Genomic DNA, 18,667 nt, shown 5'->3' with positions numbered 1-18,667 from the left:
AGCCATCCCTGCTTAGCCATTTTCACTTCCTGTCGATTTCATTTTTGAGGCGTTTGTATTCCTTTTTGCCTGCTTCATTTACTGCATTTTTATATTTTCTCCTTTCATCAATTAAATTCAATACTTCTTCTGTTACCCAAAGATTTCTACTAGCTCTCGTCTTTTTACCTACTTGATCCTCTGCTGCCTTCACTACTTCATCCCTCAAAGCTACCCATTCTTCTTCTACTGTATTTCTTTCCCCCATTCCTGTCAATTGTTCCCTTATGCTCTCCCTGAAACTCCCTACAACCTCTGGTTCTTTCAGTTTATCCAGGTCCCATCCCCTTAAATTGCCACCTTTTTGCAGTTTCTTCAGTTTTAATCTACAGTTCATAACCAATAGATTGTGGTCAGAGTCCACATCTGCCCCTGGAAATGTCTTACAATTTAAGACTTGGTTCCTAAATCTCTGTCTTACCATTATATAATCTGATACCTTTTAGTATCTCCAGGCTTCTTCCATGTATACAACCTTTTCCATGATTCTTGAACCAAGTGTTAGCTATGATTAAGTTATGCTCTGCACAAAATTCTACCAAGCGGCTTCCTCTTTCATTTCTTACCCCCAATCCATATTTACTACTACGTTTCCTTCTCTCCCTTTGCCTACTACCGAATTCCAGTCACCCACGACTGTTAAATTTTCGTCTCCCTTCACCATCTGAATAATTTCTTTTATTTCATCATACAGTTCTTCAATTTCTTCTTCATCTGCAGAGCTAGTAGGCATATAAACTTGTACTACTGTAGTAGGCATGGGCTTCGTGTCTATCTTGGCGTTCACTATGCTGTTTGTAGTAGCTTATCCGCACTCCTATTTTTTATACATTATTAAACCTACTCCTGCATTACCTCTATTTGACTTTGTATTTATAACCCTGTATTCGCCTGACCAAAAGTCTTGTTCCTCCTGCCACCGTACTTTACTAAATCCCACTATATCTAACTTTAACCTATCCATTTCCCTTTTTAAATTTTCTAACCTACCTGCCCGATTAAGAGACCTGACATTTCACGCTCCGATCCGTAGAACGCCAGTTGTCTTTCTCCTGATAACGATGTCCTTTGAGATCCGAATTGGGGACTATTTTACCTCCGGAATATTTTACCCAAGAGGACGCCATTATCATTAACCATACAGTAAATCTGCATGCCCTCGGGAAAAATTACGGCTGTAGTTTCCCCTTGCTTTCAGCCGTTCGCAGTACCAGCACAGCAAGGCCGTTTTGGTTAATGTTACAAGGCCAGATCAGTCAATCATCCAGACTGTTGCCCCTGCAACTACTGAAAAGGCTGCTGCCCCTCTTTAGGAACCACACGTTTGTCTGACCTCTCAACAGATACCCCTCCTGTGTGGTTGCACCTACGGTACGGCCATCTGTATCGCTGAGGCACGCAAGCCTCCCCACCAACGGCAAGGTCCATGGTTCATGGGGGGAAGTACTAGAGTATAACGTGAACAATTCTGCAATAGCCAAGGTAACATGCACACCGCACATCATCACAAAATCCTTGTTTTGGGATATTGTTCAACTGGCGCATCCCTGTGTCGTCAAAGCGATGACCCTTCATTTGAATTTCTGTTCTTCTTCGTTTTGTGGTATGCCCATACCGATAACACGAATCTTCATCACCCGTAATGATTCTTTTTCAGAAAAGAATTGTCCGCGTATTTCATTTTAGTGTAGTTGTAGCAGACATCCAAGTTTCATCGTCTTTGTTCAGGAGTGAATGTGTGCAGACATTTCTGTTCTTCAGAGCATTTTGGAGCATGTCTTGAACATATGATTTAGAAATGTTCAGTTCGTTGCTCCACTTCGATTTGTGATACAACATTTTAACGCACTACAGCCGAATGCCCGCTGGTGATTGCTGCAGTGCACATCTCTTGTTTATAGTTGTTACTTGAAGCTGCCACTGTAGCTACTTGTCACTTAAACGCTATTATCACAAAAAAAAACATTCAGAACGTTTTGGATCTATAGCGTAGGTCATGATGGTGCCATGTATATTATAGTGATGTCATTTATTTATTTTACTACATTTTGTATACTTGATATGATTAGGCCAATAAAGTCCTCTCTTACATTGGACCAGGAGTTCACACATACAATTCATTTCTTACATCATAGTTACCTAATAAATTACAATTTCAGTATGATAAATAGTATTAAAATGATTTGAGTCTCTATAGAGACAATATTAGTAAACAATACTGACTATGAAATAATAAAGATAATACTGCAAGCACTTCTACTACAACTGCTGCCAGTAATAATAATAATAATAATAATAATAGTAAGAAGAATGTGAATGATAATGACATTAATAACAACAATGACAGTGCAGATATAAAAAGAATTTTCGTGTGTACAAAATAAATGTATTCTGTTATCATGAGTTCTGGAGAAAGGAAATTTAAGGAGACAGCACCTGCTGTAGATCAATACAATATGATGTAAATGAAGATGTTTTGATGTAAGTGAAAATGCTATGATGTTGGTTATGATGTTCATCAGCATAGTATGATCTCATAGTAATATGGTATAGATCACGGTTGTGTGATGAAACTCTTAGTGATGCAATCTTAGTGATGCATGTAAATATGATAATGAGGTGTATATACTGATATTTGTGATGCGACATACATCATGTTCATATGGTTACTGATCACAGTGGGGTCTCTCATCCCATGAGGGTAATTTATATGTCAATATGATATACGAGGGCCGTTCAGAAAGTAACCTCCGGTTGATTTAAAAAAATACACCAAGTTAAATAAAAATATTTTAATATATACATCTTACAACTACATCTTTGCACTCTTTTTCTACATAGTCTCCATAGCGATTGAGGCACTTATCGTATCTCTTCACAAGCTTTGAAATTCCTTCTGCATAAAAATCACCCGCTTGTGCCTGGAGCCAGCCTGTGACCGCATCTTTGAGCTCTTCGTCGTCATCAAACCGCTGTGACCCGAGCCATTTCTTCAAATGCATGAAGAGGTGATAATCACTTGGCGCCAGGTCTGGGCTGTAAGGTGGATGGTTGATAACGTCCCACTTGAAGGACTCGAGAAGGGCCGTTGTTCTGCGAGCAGAGTGAGGACGGGCGTTATCGTGCAAAAAAACGATACCGGAAGTCAGCATACCACGGCGTTTGTTCTGTATAGCCCGTCGTAACTTTTTTATTGTTTCACAGTACACGTCTTGATTAATGGTCGTACCACGTTCCATGAATTCAACCAACAACACCCCTTTGGCATCCCAAAACACCGTTGCCATCAGTTTTCTGGCAGAAAAATCTTGCGAGGCTTTTCTTGGTTTGGTAGGCGAATTTGAATGTGCCCACATCTTTGATTGTTCTTTTGTCTCAGGGTTCACGTACTTAATCCAGGTTTCGTCACCGGTCACGATTCTGTTTAACAATGGTTCTCCTTCGTCCTCATAACGTGACAGAAAGTCTAATGCAGAGGCCATTCTTTGAGTTTTGTGGTGGTCGGTAAGAATTTTGGGCACCCATCGTGCACAGAAGTTACGGTAACCCAATCTTGCCGTCACTATCTCGTACAAGAGAGTCTTAGAAATCTGTGGAAAACCAGTAGACAACTCCGACATTGAGAAACGTCGATTTTCACGAACTTTTGCATCAACTGTCTGAACGAGTTCGTCAGTCACCAATGATGGTCTACCACTCCTCTCTTCATCACGAACGTTTTCTCGTCCACTTTTAAATAAACGTACCCATTCACGGACAACTCCTTCACTCATAACTCTCGGTCCGTACATGGCACAAAGCTCACGATGAATAGCTGCTGCAGAATATCCTTTGGCTGTAAAAAACCTTATGACAGCATGCACTTCACATTTGGCGGGGTTGTCTATTGCAGCACACATTTCAAACTGCCACAAAAACTAAACTAGCGCAGGTACGACGTTCACTCGACCACGGCTTGATGCCGACTGAACTGTTGAGTGCGTGAACGCACAGATGGCGTCGCTACTCCCCCCACAACCCGCACTGTGACCAATCGGAGGTTACTTTCTGAACCGCCCTCGTATAAAGGCCATGATGGTAACACGGCAGATGTCATTATAGTATATCAGAGTCGATTATAGTACATTGTAGATCACAATGTTATGTCATAAGATGTAGTAGTATGTCACAGGTGATAGTAGCTTGTAGGTGTGGATGTCATGAAATATGTCATGATCATTATAACAGGAAGAGCTGATGACACATTGCAAGATGTATGTTATATGTGATGATGATAAATCACGGATAGGCTGTCATGATACATTTTAGACCAGATGGTATTATGATGATATTCTCTAGATGACAGTGGCGAATTTATCCCTTCAAGATGGAGCTTCACCATTAATGGAGCAACTATCATTCTTCCATGATCATACTATGGTCGTATTATTATTAATTACAGTAATTGTATGATTGTGAAGGCAGATATGGTGATAATTATGATGCTGAAGGTGATGATGATACACTGATACTGGCAGAAATGGTGATGTTAAGGTGATGAAAGTGATATGATGATGCTAATTCGCTAATAATGGTGCAAGTGTGATGGTTGTGATAAGATGTTGTTGTTGTTGTTGTGGTCTTCAGTCCTGAGACTGGTTTGATGCAGCTCTCCATGCTACTCTATCCTGTGCAAGCTGCTTCATCTCCCAGTACCTACTGCAACCTACATCCTTCTGAATCTGCTTAGTGTATTCATCTCTTGGTCTCCCTCTACGATTTTTACCCTCCACGCTGCCCTCCAATGCTAAATTTGTGATGCCTTGATGCCTCAGAACATGTCCCACTAACCGGTCCCTTCTTATTGTCAAGTTGTGCCACAAACTCCTCCCCAATTCTGTTCAATACTTCATCATTAGTTATGTGATCTACCCATCTAATCTTGAGCTCCACAACAAAGTAATTCCAAATTCGACCTGTTTAGTAGGTCCAGTGATCATTTGCAACGATGGGACGATGATTGATTACTATAATAGCGGCTTGGAGGGGGGGGGGGGTGTTCAAATGGTTCAAATGGCTCTGAGCACTATGGGACTCAACTGCTGAGGTCATTAGTCCCGTAGAACTTAGAACTAGTTAAACCTAACTAACCTAAGGACATCACAAACATCCATGCCCTAGGCAGGATTCGAACCTGCGACCGTAGCGGTCTTGCGGTTCCAGACTGCAGCGCCTTTAACCGCACGGACACTTCGGCCGGCGGGGGGGGGGGGGGGTGTATGACATATTGAGTGAGCAGTAGCAGTCCTTAAGGTAACACATGATGTAATAGTATTCTAATACAATGTTGTTGGCGAGTTTTTCTTGTGATATGATGGTGTGTGAATGCATGCAAAACTGGAGGCATCAGATGTACAGGGCTATTACAAATGATTGAAGCGATTTCGTAAATTCACTGTAGCTCCATTCATTGACATATGGTCACGACACACTACAGATACGTAGAAAACTCATATTGTTCGGCTGACGCCGCACTTCAGGTTTCTGCTGCCAGAGCGCTCGAGAGCGCAGTGAGACAAAATGGCGACAGGAGCCGAGAAAGCGTATGTCGTGCTTGAAATGCACTCACATCAGTCAGTCATAAAAGTGCAACGACACTTCAAGACGAAGTTCAACAAAGATACACCAACTGCTAACTCCATTCGGCGATGGTATGCGCAGTTTAAAGCTTCTGGATGCCTCTGTAAGGGGAAATCAACGGGTCGGCCAGCAGTGAGCGAAGAAACGATTGAACGCGTGCGGGCAAGTTTCACGCGTAGCCCGCGGAGAATTGGCTCATGCCACAACTGGAGACCGACAGCGCCGACTTCATCTTTCAACAGGATGGTGCTCCACCGCACTTCCATCATGATGTTCGGCATTTCTTGAACAGGAGATTGGAAAACCGATGGATCGGTCGTGTCGGAGATCATGATCAGCAATTCATGTCATGGCCTCCACGCTCTCCCGACGTAACCCCATGCGATTTCTTTCTGTCGGGTTATGTGAAAGATTCAGTGTTTAAACCTCCTCTACCAAGAAACGTGCCAGAACTGCGAGCTCGCATCAACGATGCTTTCGAACTCATTGATGGGGACATGCTGCGCCGAGTGTGGGAGGAACTTGATTATCGGCTTGATGTCTGCCGAATCAGTAAAGGGGCACATATCGAACATTTGTGAATGCCTAAAAATACTTTTTGAGTTTTGTATGTGTGTGCAAAGCATTGTGAAAATATCTCAAATAATAAAGTTATTGTAGAGCTGTGAAATCGCTCCAATCATTTGTAATAGCCCTGTACTTAATACACTCTTGGAAATGGAAAAAAGAACACATTGACACCGGTGTGTCAGACCCACCATACTTGCTCCGGACACTGCGAGAGGGCTGTACAAGCAATGATCACACGCACGGCACAGCGGACACACCAGGAACCGCGGTGTTGGCCGTCGAATGGCGCTACCTGCGCAGCATTTGTGCACCGCCGCCGTCAGTGTCAGCCAGTTTGCCGTGGCATACGGAGCTCCATCGCAGTCTTTAACACTGGTAGCATGCCGCGACAGCGTGGACGTGAACCGTATGTGCAGTTGACGGACTTTGAGCGAGGGCGTATAGTGGGCATGCGGGAGGCCGGGTGGACGTACCGCCGAATTGCTCAACACGTGGGGCGTGAGGTCTCCACAGTACATCGATGTTGTCGCCAGTGGTCGGCGGAAGGTGCACGTGCCCGTCGACCTGGGACCGGACCGCAGCGACGCACGGATGCACGCCAAGACCGTAGGATCCTACGCAGTGCCATAGGGGACCGCACCGCCACTTCCCAGCAAATTAGGGACACTGTTGCTCCTGGGGTATCGGTGAGGACCATTCGCAACCGTCTCCATGAAGCTGGCCTACGGTCCCGCACACCGTTAGGCCGTCTTCCGCTCACGCCCCAACATCGTGCAGCCCGCCTCCAGTGGTGTCGCGACAGGCGTGAATGGAGGGACGAATGGAGACGTGTCGTCTTCAGCGATGAGAGTCGCTTCTGCCTTGGTGCCAATGATGGTCGTATGCGTGTTGGGCGCCGTGCAGGTGAGCGCCACAATCAGGACTGCATACGAACGAGGCACACAGGGCCAACACCCGGCATCATGGTGTGGGGAGCGATCTCCTACACTGGCCGTACACCACTGGTGATCGTCGAGGGGACACTGAATAGTGCACGGTACATCCAAACCGTCATCGAACCCATCGTTCTACCATTCCTAGACCGGCAAGGGAACTTGCTGTTCCAACAGGACAATGCACGTCCGCATGTATCCCGTGCCACCCAACGTGCTCTAGAAGGTGTAAGTCAACTACCCTGGCCAGCAAGATCTCCGGATCTGTCCCCCATTGAGCATGTTTGGGACTGGATGAAGCGTCGTCTCACGCGGTCTGCACGTCCAGCACGAACGCTGGTCTAACTGAGGCGCCAGGTGGAAATGGCATGGCAAGCCGTTCCACAGGACTACATCCAGCATCTCTACGATCGTCTCCATGGGAGAATAGCAGCCTGCATTGCTGCGAAAGGTGGATATACACTGTACTAGTGCCGACATTGTGCATGCTCTGTTGCCTGTGTCTATGTGCCTGTGGTTCTGGCAGTGTGATCATGTATCTGACCCCAGGAATGTGTCAATAAAGTTTCCCCTTCCTGGGACAATGAATTCACGGTGTTCTTATTTCAATTTCCAGGAGTGTATAACTAAGCGGTCAGAGTTTGCTTTCGGACAAGGTGGGTGTAGAAATTATGGAAGGCTCTTTCTCTGTGTGCAGGCCGTCAGACGAGCCTGGAGCTGAAGATGAGCGGTGGCGGGGAGGAGTCTGGCGCGGCGGGGTCCAGCTCCTCAGCTGACGCCTCGCAGCCCCACCAGCAGCCGCCCAAGAGGAAGTCCAACTGGGAGGTCATCGAGCACTTCAGTGGCCGCCCGCCACACTCCAGCTCCCTCATTGGGGTGAGTACCTGATACTGTGACCATACTGTGGCACTCCCACACTATGTCCTACCTCAACATAAAATACCACATTGTGCCATGATGCACCATATCGTGAAATGACGTACCAGCAAACCATATCATAACATATTGTCCATAGTTCTACATCTACATCTACATACATATTCCGAAATCCACCATACGATGCGTGGCAGAGGGTACCTCGTACCACAACTAGCATATTCTTTCCCTGTTCCACTCCCAAACAGAACGAGGGAAAAATGACTGCCTATATGCCTCTGTACGAGCCCTAATCTCTCTTATCCTATATTTGTGGTCTTTTTCCGTGAAATATACGTTGTCGGCAGTAAAACTGTACTGTAGTCAGCCTCAAATGCTGGTTCTCTAAATTGCCTCAGTAGCGATTCACGAAAAGAACGCCTCCTTTCCTCCAGAGACTCCCACCCGAGTTCCTGAAGCATTTCCGTAACACTCGCGTGATGATCAAACCTACCAGTAACAAATCTAGCAGCCCGCCTCTGAATTGCTTCTACAGTATGTCGCCCCTCAATCCGACCTGATAGGGATCCCAAACGCTCGAGCAGTACTCAAGAATAGCTCATATTAGCGTTTAATAAGCGGTCTCCTTTACTGATGAACAACATCTTCCCAAAATTCTACCAATGAACCGAAGACGACCATCCGCCTTCCCCACAACTGCCATTACGTGCTTGTCCCACTTCATATCGCTCTGCAATGTTACGCCCAAATATTTAATCGTCGTAACTGTGTCAAGCGCTAGGCTACTAATGGAGTATTCAAACATTACAGGATTCTTTTTCCTATTAAAAAAAAAATGGTTCAAATGGCTCTCAGCACTATGGGACTTAACATCTGAGGTCATCAGTCTGCTAGACTACTTAAACCTAACTAACCTATGGCCATAACACACATCCATGCCTGAGGCAGGATTCGGACCTGCGACCGTAGCAGCAGTGCGGTTCCGGACTGAAGCGCCTAGAACCGCATGGCCACACCGGCCGGCTTTTTCCTATTCATCTGCATTAATTTACATTTATCTACATTTAGATTTAGCTGCCATTCTTTACACCAATCACAAATCCTGTGCAAGTCATCTTGTATACTCCTACAGTCACTCAACGACGACACCTTCCCTTACACCACAGCATCATCAGCAAAGAGCCGCACATTGCTATCCACCCTATCCAAAAGATCATTTATGTAGATAGAAAACAACAGCGGACCTACTATACTTCCCTGGGGCACTCCAGATGATACCCTCACCTCCGGGGTAGCGTTCTCGCTTCACGCGCCCGAGTTCCCGGGTTCGATTCCCGTCAGGGTCAGGGATTTTCTCTGCCTCGTGATGACTAGGTGTTGTGTGATTTCCTTAGGTTAGTTAGGTTTAGGTAGTTCTAAGTTCTAGGGGACTGATGACCACAGATGTTAAGTCCCGTAGTGCTCAGAGCCATTTGAACCATTTTGAACTGGACCCCCTTGTCCGACGAAGACACGACTGAGATGCCTACGGACGTCAACGGCGAAGTGGGTTGGAGCACCATCTCGTAGGAGCCTCGTAACCTTTCGAATCATCAGTGGCAGTTGTTCCAGCAAGGGAGGCAAAGTCACCCGCAAGAAACGCCGAGAGTTCCGGCCTGTTAGGTGACGTGGAAGCGAGACTAGTCCCAAAATATGGTCGCCCGTTACCCCAGGCCTACATTCCAGCTGCACCGACGCTGACGACTCGCTGTCACCGTACCATGGGAGTACTGCCTACTATCCCACAGATGACTCTTGTGGAAAGCTGATAATACATTCTGCGTAAGTGTTGCCTCATCTGTGAATAGGACGGATGACACAAATCCCGGAATCGTGGTTGCTTGCTGAAGAAACGAGTGACTAAACTTCTTCCCGTGTGCAATTCTGTCGGTAGTAAGCACTGCAAAAACATCTGACGTCATAAGTCCCCTAGACTTAGAACTACTTACTCGTAAGTAACCTAAGGACATCACACACATCCATGCCCGAGGCAGGATTCGAACCTGCGATGTAGCAGGAGCGTAGTTGCGGACTGAAGCGCCTAGAACCGCTCGGCCACACCGATCGGCTGAAATTTGGCTGCAAGATACAGCACGTATTGAGAAAATGGTCTCTAACATGGAAAACATGCGTTTCTGGACTTAAATTCTTTAGACCTTTTCATTATGTATCCTCTCATCGACCAGTTCCTGAATTTTATGCACGGTGGAAAACATCATCCTGCATACAAACAGAAATACTGGGTGATTCAAAAACAATACCACAACTTTAGGAATTTAAAACTCTGCAACGACAAAAGGTAGAGCTAAGCACTATATGTCGGCGAATTAAGGGAGCTATAAAGTTTCATTTAGTTGTACATTTGTTCGCTTGAGGCGCTGTTGACTAGGCGTCAGCGTCAGTTGATGCTAAGATGGCGACCGCTCAACAGAAAGCTTTTTGTGTTATTGAGTACGGCAGAAGTGAATCGACGACAGTTGTTCAGCGTGCATTTCGAACGAAGTATGGTGTTAAACCTCCTGATAGGTGGTGTATTAAACATTGGTGTAAACAGTTTACAGAGAATGGGTGTTTGTGCAAAGGGAAAAGTTCTGGACGGCCGAGAACGAGTGATGAAAATGTAGCACGCATCCAGCAAGCATTTGTTCACAGCCCAGGAAAATCGACTCGCAGAGGTAGCAGAGAGCTGCAAATTCCACAATCAACTGTATGGAGAGTCCTACGAAAAAGGTTAGTTATGAAACCTTATCCGTAACTACCTGAACATCAACTACCCGAGGCGATGGATCGGCCGCCAGGCAGCCCGTGACAGAGCACTTCATCACTGGCCTCCAAGAAGCCCTGATCTTACCCCCTGCGATTTTTTCTTATGGGGGGATGTTAAGGATATGGTGTTTCGGCCACCTCTCCCAGCCACCATTGATGAATTGAAACGAGAAATAACAGCAGCTATCGAAACTGTTACGCCTGATACGCTACAGAGAGTGTGGAACGAGTTGGAGTATCAGGTTGATATTGCTCGTGTCTCTGGAGGGGGCCATATTGAACCTCTCTGAAGTTTTTGAGTGAAAAAAAACCTTTTTAAATACTCTTTGTAATGATGTACAACAGAAGGTTATATTATGTTTCTTTCATGAAATACACATTTTTAAAGTTGTGGTATTCTTTTTGAATCACCCTGTACATTGGAGAATGAGATTTTCACTCTGCAGAAGAGTGTGCGCTGATGTGAAACTTCCTGCCAGATTGAAGCTGTGTGCCAGACCGCGACTCGAACTCGGGACCTTTGCCTTTCGCAGGCAAGTGCTCTACCAACTGAGCTACGCAAGCACGACTCACGCCCCGTCCTAACAGCTTTACTTCTGCCAGTACCTCGTCTCCTACTTTCCAAACTTTACAGAAGCTCTCCTGCGAACCTTGCAGAACTATCACTTCTGAAAGGAAGGATGTTGCGGAGACATGGCTTAGCCACAGCTTGGGTGATTTTTCCAGGATGAGCTTCTGTAAAGTTTGGAAGATAGGAGACGAGGTACTGGGAGAAGTAAAGCTGTTAGGACGGGGCGTGAATCGTGCTTGGGTAGCTCAGACGGTACAGCACTTGCCCACGAAGGGCAAAGGTCCCGAGTTAGTCTCGGTCCGGAATATACAGTTTTAATCTGCCAGGAAGTTTCAGAAATACATTGTTTTTTGATTGCTGAGCGGTTCTAGGCGCTTCAGTCTGGAACCCCGCGACGGCTACGGTCGCAGGTTCGAATCCTGCCTCGAGGATGGATGTAAGTGATGTCCTTAAGTTAGCTAGGTTTAAGTAGTTCTAAGTTCTACGGGACATGACCTCACATGTTAAGTCCTATAGTGCTCAGAGCCATTTGAACCCATTTGATTTTTCATTCTCCTGATAAAAGTCAGATTTGGCCTCTTAAGACGTTTATCACTTCCAATGTTAGTATTGCTTATAACGTTGGCACAGTGGATAGGCCTTGAAAAACTGAACACAGATCAATCGAGAAAATAGGAAGAAATTGTGTGGAACTATGAAAAATATAAGCAAAATATTCAAACTGAGTAGTCCATGTGCAAGATAGGCAACATCAGCTTCTGAAGCGCTGTGGTCACGTGGTTAGCGTGAGCAGCTCCGGAACGAGAGGTCCTTGGTTCAAGTCTTCCTTCAAGTGAAAAGTTTACATTTCTTATTTTCGCAAAATTATGATCTGTCCGTTCGTTCATTGACGTCTCTGTTGACTGTAATAAGTTTAGTGTCTGTGTTTTGCGACCGCACCGCAAAACCGTGCGATTGTTATTGAAGTCGCAAGTTATATCTGCTGGATTCAAATTGCCAACGGAATACACCTCACGTATTTAATGCACTCTCGTCCAAAGTAGCGAACAGTCAATTGCCAGGCTCGGAGCCTCGTTAGCAGGAATACTCTCTCTTCCGTGCGCTGTAGTCGACTGACGTCGTCTGTTTCGATGTTTGTTTAGGTGTAGCGTCCCCATGCTACGGCGCAGTTACCTCGCATCGGACGGACTGACGGTCAGATAATAATTGTCTGAAAATAAAAACTTAAACTTTTCACTCCAGGGAAGACTTGAACCGAGCACCTCTCGTTCCGCAGCTGCTCAGGCTAAGGACAGGACCACGGCGGTCCTGAGCTCACACTATCCTTGATGTTGCCTATCTTGCGCATGGACTACTCAGTTTGTATATTTTGCTTATTTTTTTCATAGTTCCACACAACTTCTTCCTGTTTTCTCGATTGATCTGTGTTCAGTTTTTCAAGGTCCATCCACTGTGCCAACTTATAACTAAATCTGAGGGAGGGTGAGATGGGAGGTTCCCTTGTTAGAGCGTTTATCACTTCCAACGTTAGTATTGCTCATAAGGTTACAATTATGCCCCTCAGACGTGGGCGGTACAAGAGAAACACGGTGCGGAAGACGTGAGCCATGGAGGTGTGTTTCGGCGGGGTGAGCGCCCTACTGCACTTTCCCCCGCGCGAAGTGTGAGGAGAGCCCACACGGGCGCTGCCGGCTAAGAGGGTAGCTCGGCCTGGCGGGGGTCCGGTTTCGCCTGCAGAGATGAGGCGCGCGGGCGCCGCGTAATTTGATCGCGGCTCAAGGCGATTGGATCCGCGCTGGCGACCCTGTCGGTAATCGAATTTCTGCAGGTCGCGCGGCGCGCCCATTGGAAAGAAAGAAAAGGGATGGGTGGAAGGGCGGCAGCGAGGAAGGCGGTGTCCTTTCCGGCTGGAGCCGAGCGGCGAATGAGCACCCAGTGGATGCTGGGCAGTCACTAGCCGCGTGCGAGCGTGCGGTCCACTCCCTCCACTGGTGGGAGCTTTCAGTGGACAGAACACGAGCGTATGGGATCTCGGACCAGTTTTGTCCGTAGGTTCAAGAGGTCCTGGCGAAAAACGCAGCGAGAACTGACATGATGAGACAAAGACAACATTTATTTAATTTATTTGTTTATTTATTTATTCATTTATTCTTCTTTATTAGAGCCTATTATCTAAAAGCCCCCCCATGAACCATGGTCCTTGCCGTTGGTGGGGAGGCTTGTGTGCCTCAACGATACACATAGCCGTACCGTAGGCACAACCACAACGGAGGGGTATCTGTTGAGAGGCCAGACAAACGTGTGGTTCCTGAAGAGGGGCAGCAGCCTTTTCAGTAGTTGCAGGGGCAACAGTCTGGATGATTGACTGATCTGGCCTTGCAACACTAACCAAAACGGCCTTGCTGTGCTGGTACTGCGAACGGCTGAAAGCAAGGGGAAACTACAACCGTAATTTTTCCCGAGGGCGTGCAGATTTACTGTATGGTTAAATGATGATGGCGTCCTCTTGGGTAAAACATTCCGGAGGTAAAATAGTCCCCCATTCGGATCTCCGGGCGGGGACTACTCAGGAGGACATTGTTATCAGGAGAAAGAAAACTGGCGTCCTACGGGTCGGAGCATGGAATGTCAGATCCCTTAATCGTGCAGGTAAATTAGAAAATTTAAAAAGGGAAATGGAGAAGTTAAACTTAGATATAGTGGGAATTAGAGAAGTTCGGTGGCAGGAGGAACAAGACATTTGGTCAGGTGGATAGAGGGTTATAAATACAAAATCAAATAGGGATAATGCAGGAGTAGGTTTAATAATGAATAAAAAAATAGGAGTGCGGGTAAGCTACTACAAACAGCATAGTGAAAGCATTATTGTGGCCAAGGAAGACACGAAGCCCAAACCTACTACATTAGTACAAGTTTATATGCCAACTATCTCAGCAGATGATGAAGAAATTGATGAAATGTATGATGAGATAAAAGAAATTATTCAGGTAGTGAAGGGAGACGAAAATTTAATAGGCATGGGTGACTGGAATTCGACTGTAGGAAAAGTAAGAGAAGGAAACGTAGTAGGTGAATATCGATTGGGGGCAAGAAATGAAAGAGGAAGCTGCCTGGTAGAATTTTGCACACAGCATAACTTCATCATAGCTAACACTTGGTTCAAGAATCATGAAAGAAGGTCGTATACATGGAAGAACCCTGGAGATACTACAAGGTATCGGACAGATTATATAATGGTAAGACAGAGATTTAGGAACCACGTTTTAAATTGTAAGACATTTCCAGGGGCAGATGAGGACTCTGACCATAATCTATTGGTTATGAACTGTACATTAAAACTAAAGGAACTGCAAAAAGGTGGGAATCTAAGGAGATGGGACCTGGATAAACTGACTAAACCAGAGGTTTTACAGAGTTTCAATGAGAGCATAAGGGAACAATTGACAGGAATGGGGAAAAGAAATACAGTAGAAGAAGAATGGGTAGCTCTGAGGGATGAAGTAGTCAAGGCAGTAGAGGATCAATTAGGTAAAAAAAAGAGGACTAGTAGTAAACCTTGGGTAACAGAAGAAATACTGATTTAATTGATGAAAGGAGAAAATACAAAAATGTAGTAAATAAAGCAGGTAAAGAGGAATACAAACGACTCCAAAATGAGATCGACATGCAAGATGGCTAAGCAGGGATGGCTAGAGGACAAATGTAGGGATGTAGAAACGCATATCACTAGGGGTAAGATAGAGACTGCCTAAAGGGAAATTAAAGAGACCTTCGGAGAAAAGAGAACCACTTGTATGAATCTCAAGAGCTCAGATGGAAACGCAATTCTAAACAAAGAAGCGAAAGTAGAAACGTGGAAGGAGTATATAGAGGGTCTATACAAGGGCGATGTACATGAGGACAATATTATGGAAATGCAAGAGGATGTAGATGAAGATGAAATGGGAGATATGATACTGCGTGAAGAGTTTGACAGAGCACTGAAAGACCTGAGTCGAAACAAGGCCCCGGGAGTAGACAACATTCCATTAGAACTACTGACGGCCTTGGGTGAGCCAGTCCTGACAAAACTCTACCATCTGGTGAGCAAGATGTATGAGACATGCGAAATACCCTCAGACTTCAAGAAGAATATAATAATTCCAATCCCAAAGAAAGCAGGTGTTGACAGATGTGAAAATTACCGAACTATCAGTTTAATAAGTCACAGCTGCAAAATACTAACGCGACTTCTTTACAGACGAATGGAAAAATTGGTAGAAGCCGACCGCGGGGAAGATCAGTTTGGATTCCGTAGAAATGTTGGAACACGTGAGGCAATACTGACCCTATGACTTATCTTAGAAGCTAGATTAAGAAAAGGCAAACCTACGTTTCTAGCATTTGTAGACTTTAGAGAAAGCTTTCGACAATGTCGACTGGAATACTCTCTTTCAAATTCTGAAGGTGACAGGGGTAAAATACAGGGAGCGAAAGGCCGTTTACAATTTGTACAGAAACCAGATGGCTGTTATAAGAGTCGAGGGACATGAAAGGGAAGCAGTGGTTGGGAAGGGCGTGAGACAGGGTTGTAGCCTATCCCCGATGCTATTCAATCTGTATATTGAGCAAGCAGTAAGAGGAACAAAAGAAAAGTTAGGAGTAGGTATTAAAATCCATGGGGAAGAAATAAAAATGTTGAGGTTCGCCGATGACATTGTAATTCTGTCAGAGACAGCAAAGGACTTGGAAGAGCAGTTGAACGGAATCGACTATGTATTGAAGGGAGGATATAAGATGAACATCAACAAACGCAAAACGAGGGTAATGGAATGTAGTCGAATTAAGTTAGGTGATGCTGAGGGAATTAGATTAGGAAATGAGACACTTAAAGTAGTAAAGGAGTTTTGCTATTTGGGGAGCAAAATAACTGATGATGGTCGAAGTAGAGAGGATATAAAATGTAGACTGGCAATGGCAAGGAAAGCGTTTCTGAAGGAGAGAAATTTGTTACCATCGAGTATAGATTTAAGTGTCAGGAAGTCGTTTCTGAAAGTATTTGTATGGACTGTAGCGATGTATAAATGTAAAACATGGACGATAAATAGTCTGGACAAGAAGAGAATAGAAGCTTTCGAAATGTGGTGCTACATAAGAATGCTGCAGATTAGATGGGTAGATCACATAACTAATGAGGAGGTATTGAACAGAATTGGGGAGAAGAGGAGTTTGTGGCACAACTTGGCAAGAAGAAGGGACGTGTTGGTAGGACATGTTCTGAGGCATCAAGGGATCACAAATTTAGCATTGGAGGGCAGCGTGGAGGGTAAAAATCGTAGAGGGAGACCAAGAGATGAATACACTAAGCAGATTCAGAAGGATGTAGGTTGCAGTAAGTACTGGAGATGAAGAAGCATGCACAGGATAGATTAGCATGGAGAGCTGCATCAAACCAGTCTCAGGTGTGAAGACCATAACAACAGCGTTAGAGCCTATTATCTAAAAAGCTAAAATAGGTCGCACACATCACATTACCTTGGATAGTTGTAAGTTATGTATTAATTTTTATTTCTGAAATTATTATTATTATTATTATTATTTTAAGTTTGGTAGGACGTCAAACGTCCGACTTCGAGAAGGAGAGGCACCACAGGACCTTTTAATTTGCACTGTCTATACTTTTACAAAGAAATTTATAAAACTTTCTCAGCATGACCAGGAACGATTCAGGATTCACACTTATAGCAGTGGAAGTTCAAAAACACGAATAAATAATATTTTTTAAATGTGGAATTTCATGATTTTTTTCACTTCCTGTTGGCTGCATTTGTTACTAAAGGTAGATTTTTCTTCATAAGTAAGGGAGATTCTTCGATGAATTTTACACAGCTTACAAACCATACCTACAGGTGTATGAAACTCTAGAATTTATTTAATCTATGGAAAAATGAATGGTCTGTTACGTTTTAAACTTCGTGTTTAATTATTCAATTTTTACCACTGTTTTTAACATATTTGGGAAATTCTAGACTTTCATGCACCTGTAAGCATGGTTTGTATGGTGTGCAAAATTCATCGAAGAATATCTCTTACTTATGAAGAAAAGTGTACCTACAGCAATAAATGCAGCCAATACTAAGTGAAAAAATGATGAAATTTCACATGTAAAAAAAATTGTTTTGATATGTTTTTGAGCTTCCACTGCTATGAGTGTGAATCCTGAATCCTTCCTGGTCATGCTAACAAAGTTTTATGAATGTATTTGTATAAGTATAGAAAGTGTAAATTAAAATGTACTGTGGTGCTTCTCCTGCTCCAAGTCGATCCGTATCACGTCCTACCCCCCTTAAGAAAGAGAGATCAAAAAAGAAAAAAACACTACAACTGCTTCTACGAGGGTGGTTTGAAAAGTTCTCCGAATCACCACAAGAGGTCAGCGCTAGCGTAACGAGCTCTTCACGTGATATTCATTGGACTGTTGTCTGTAAACACGTGCCACGTCAGTGCTCTTGTAAGGGAGCTGTGGCGGTGACTTGGCTCCGTTGTTGTTCCCGCGTAGTGATTAGCGTAGGTGGAAAAAATTCGAGATTCGAGCTGTGATCGAGTACTTTGTAAAGAAAGGTACGAAAGCAAAGGACACTCGTGCCGATTTCCAGAATACACTGGGGGACTCTGCTCCTTCATATTCAGCTGTTGTGAAGTGGACAAATGAATTTGAATTTATGTACTATTAAAAACAGTCTTGAGCACGATTTATTTATTACGGTGACTGGTTCTGACCACTACTGCGGTTATCTTCAGACCAATGAGTAGGAACCTCTTTCTACTGGAGAATCACTACTAGTAGTCTTGATCACGATTTATTTATTACGGTGACCGGTTTCGACCACTACTGTGGTCATCTTCAGACCAATGAGTAGGAATCTGAAACTTCCTGGCAGATTAAAACTGTGTGCCCGACCGAGACTCGAACTCGGGACCCCTGCCTTTCGCGGACAAGTGCTCCACCATCCGAGCCACCGAAGCACGACTCACGCCCGGTCTTCACAGCTTTACTTCTGCCAGTATCTCGTCTCCTACCTTCCAAACTTTACAGAAGCTCTCCTGCGAAACTTGCAGAACTAGCACTCCTGAAAGCAGTTTTAATCTGCCAGGAAGTTTCATATCAGCGCACACTCCGCTGCAGAGTGAAAATCTCATTCTGGAAACATCCCCCAGGCTGTGGCTAAGCCATGTCTCCGCAGTATCCTTTATTTCAGGTGTGCTAGTTCTGCAA

General features: G+C 44.7%; 1 protein-coding gene across 1 annotated transcript in view; it reads left to right on the top strand.

Annotated features, from left to right (window-relative positions):
• LOC126212662 (uncharacterized) overlaps nucleotides 1-18,667 on the top strand; it is a 742,156-nt gene that overhangs the window by 154,763 nt on the left and 568,726 nt on the right. The window contains exon 3 of the mRNA XM_049940084.1: nucleotides 7,858-8,036. Coding sequence (XP_049796041.1) covers nucleotides 7,858-8,036 — 179 coding nt within the window. The remainder of the gene's footprint in view (nucleotides 1-7,857; nucleotides 8,037-18,667) is intronic.

This window comes from Schistocerca nitens, chromosome 11 (assembly GCF_023898315.1).
Source record: "Schistocerca nitens isolate TAMUIC-IGC-003100 chromosome 11, iqSchNite1.1, whole genome shotgun sequence".
In the NCBI taxonomy this organism is placed as follows: Eukaryota; Metazoa; Arthropoda; class Insecta; order Orthoptera; family Acrididae; genus Schistocerca; species Schistocerca nitens.
This window is presented reverse-complemented; position numbering and strand designations above follow the sequence as displayed.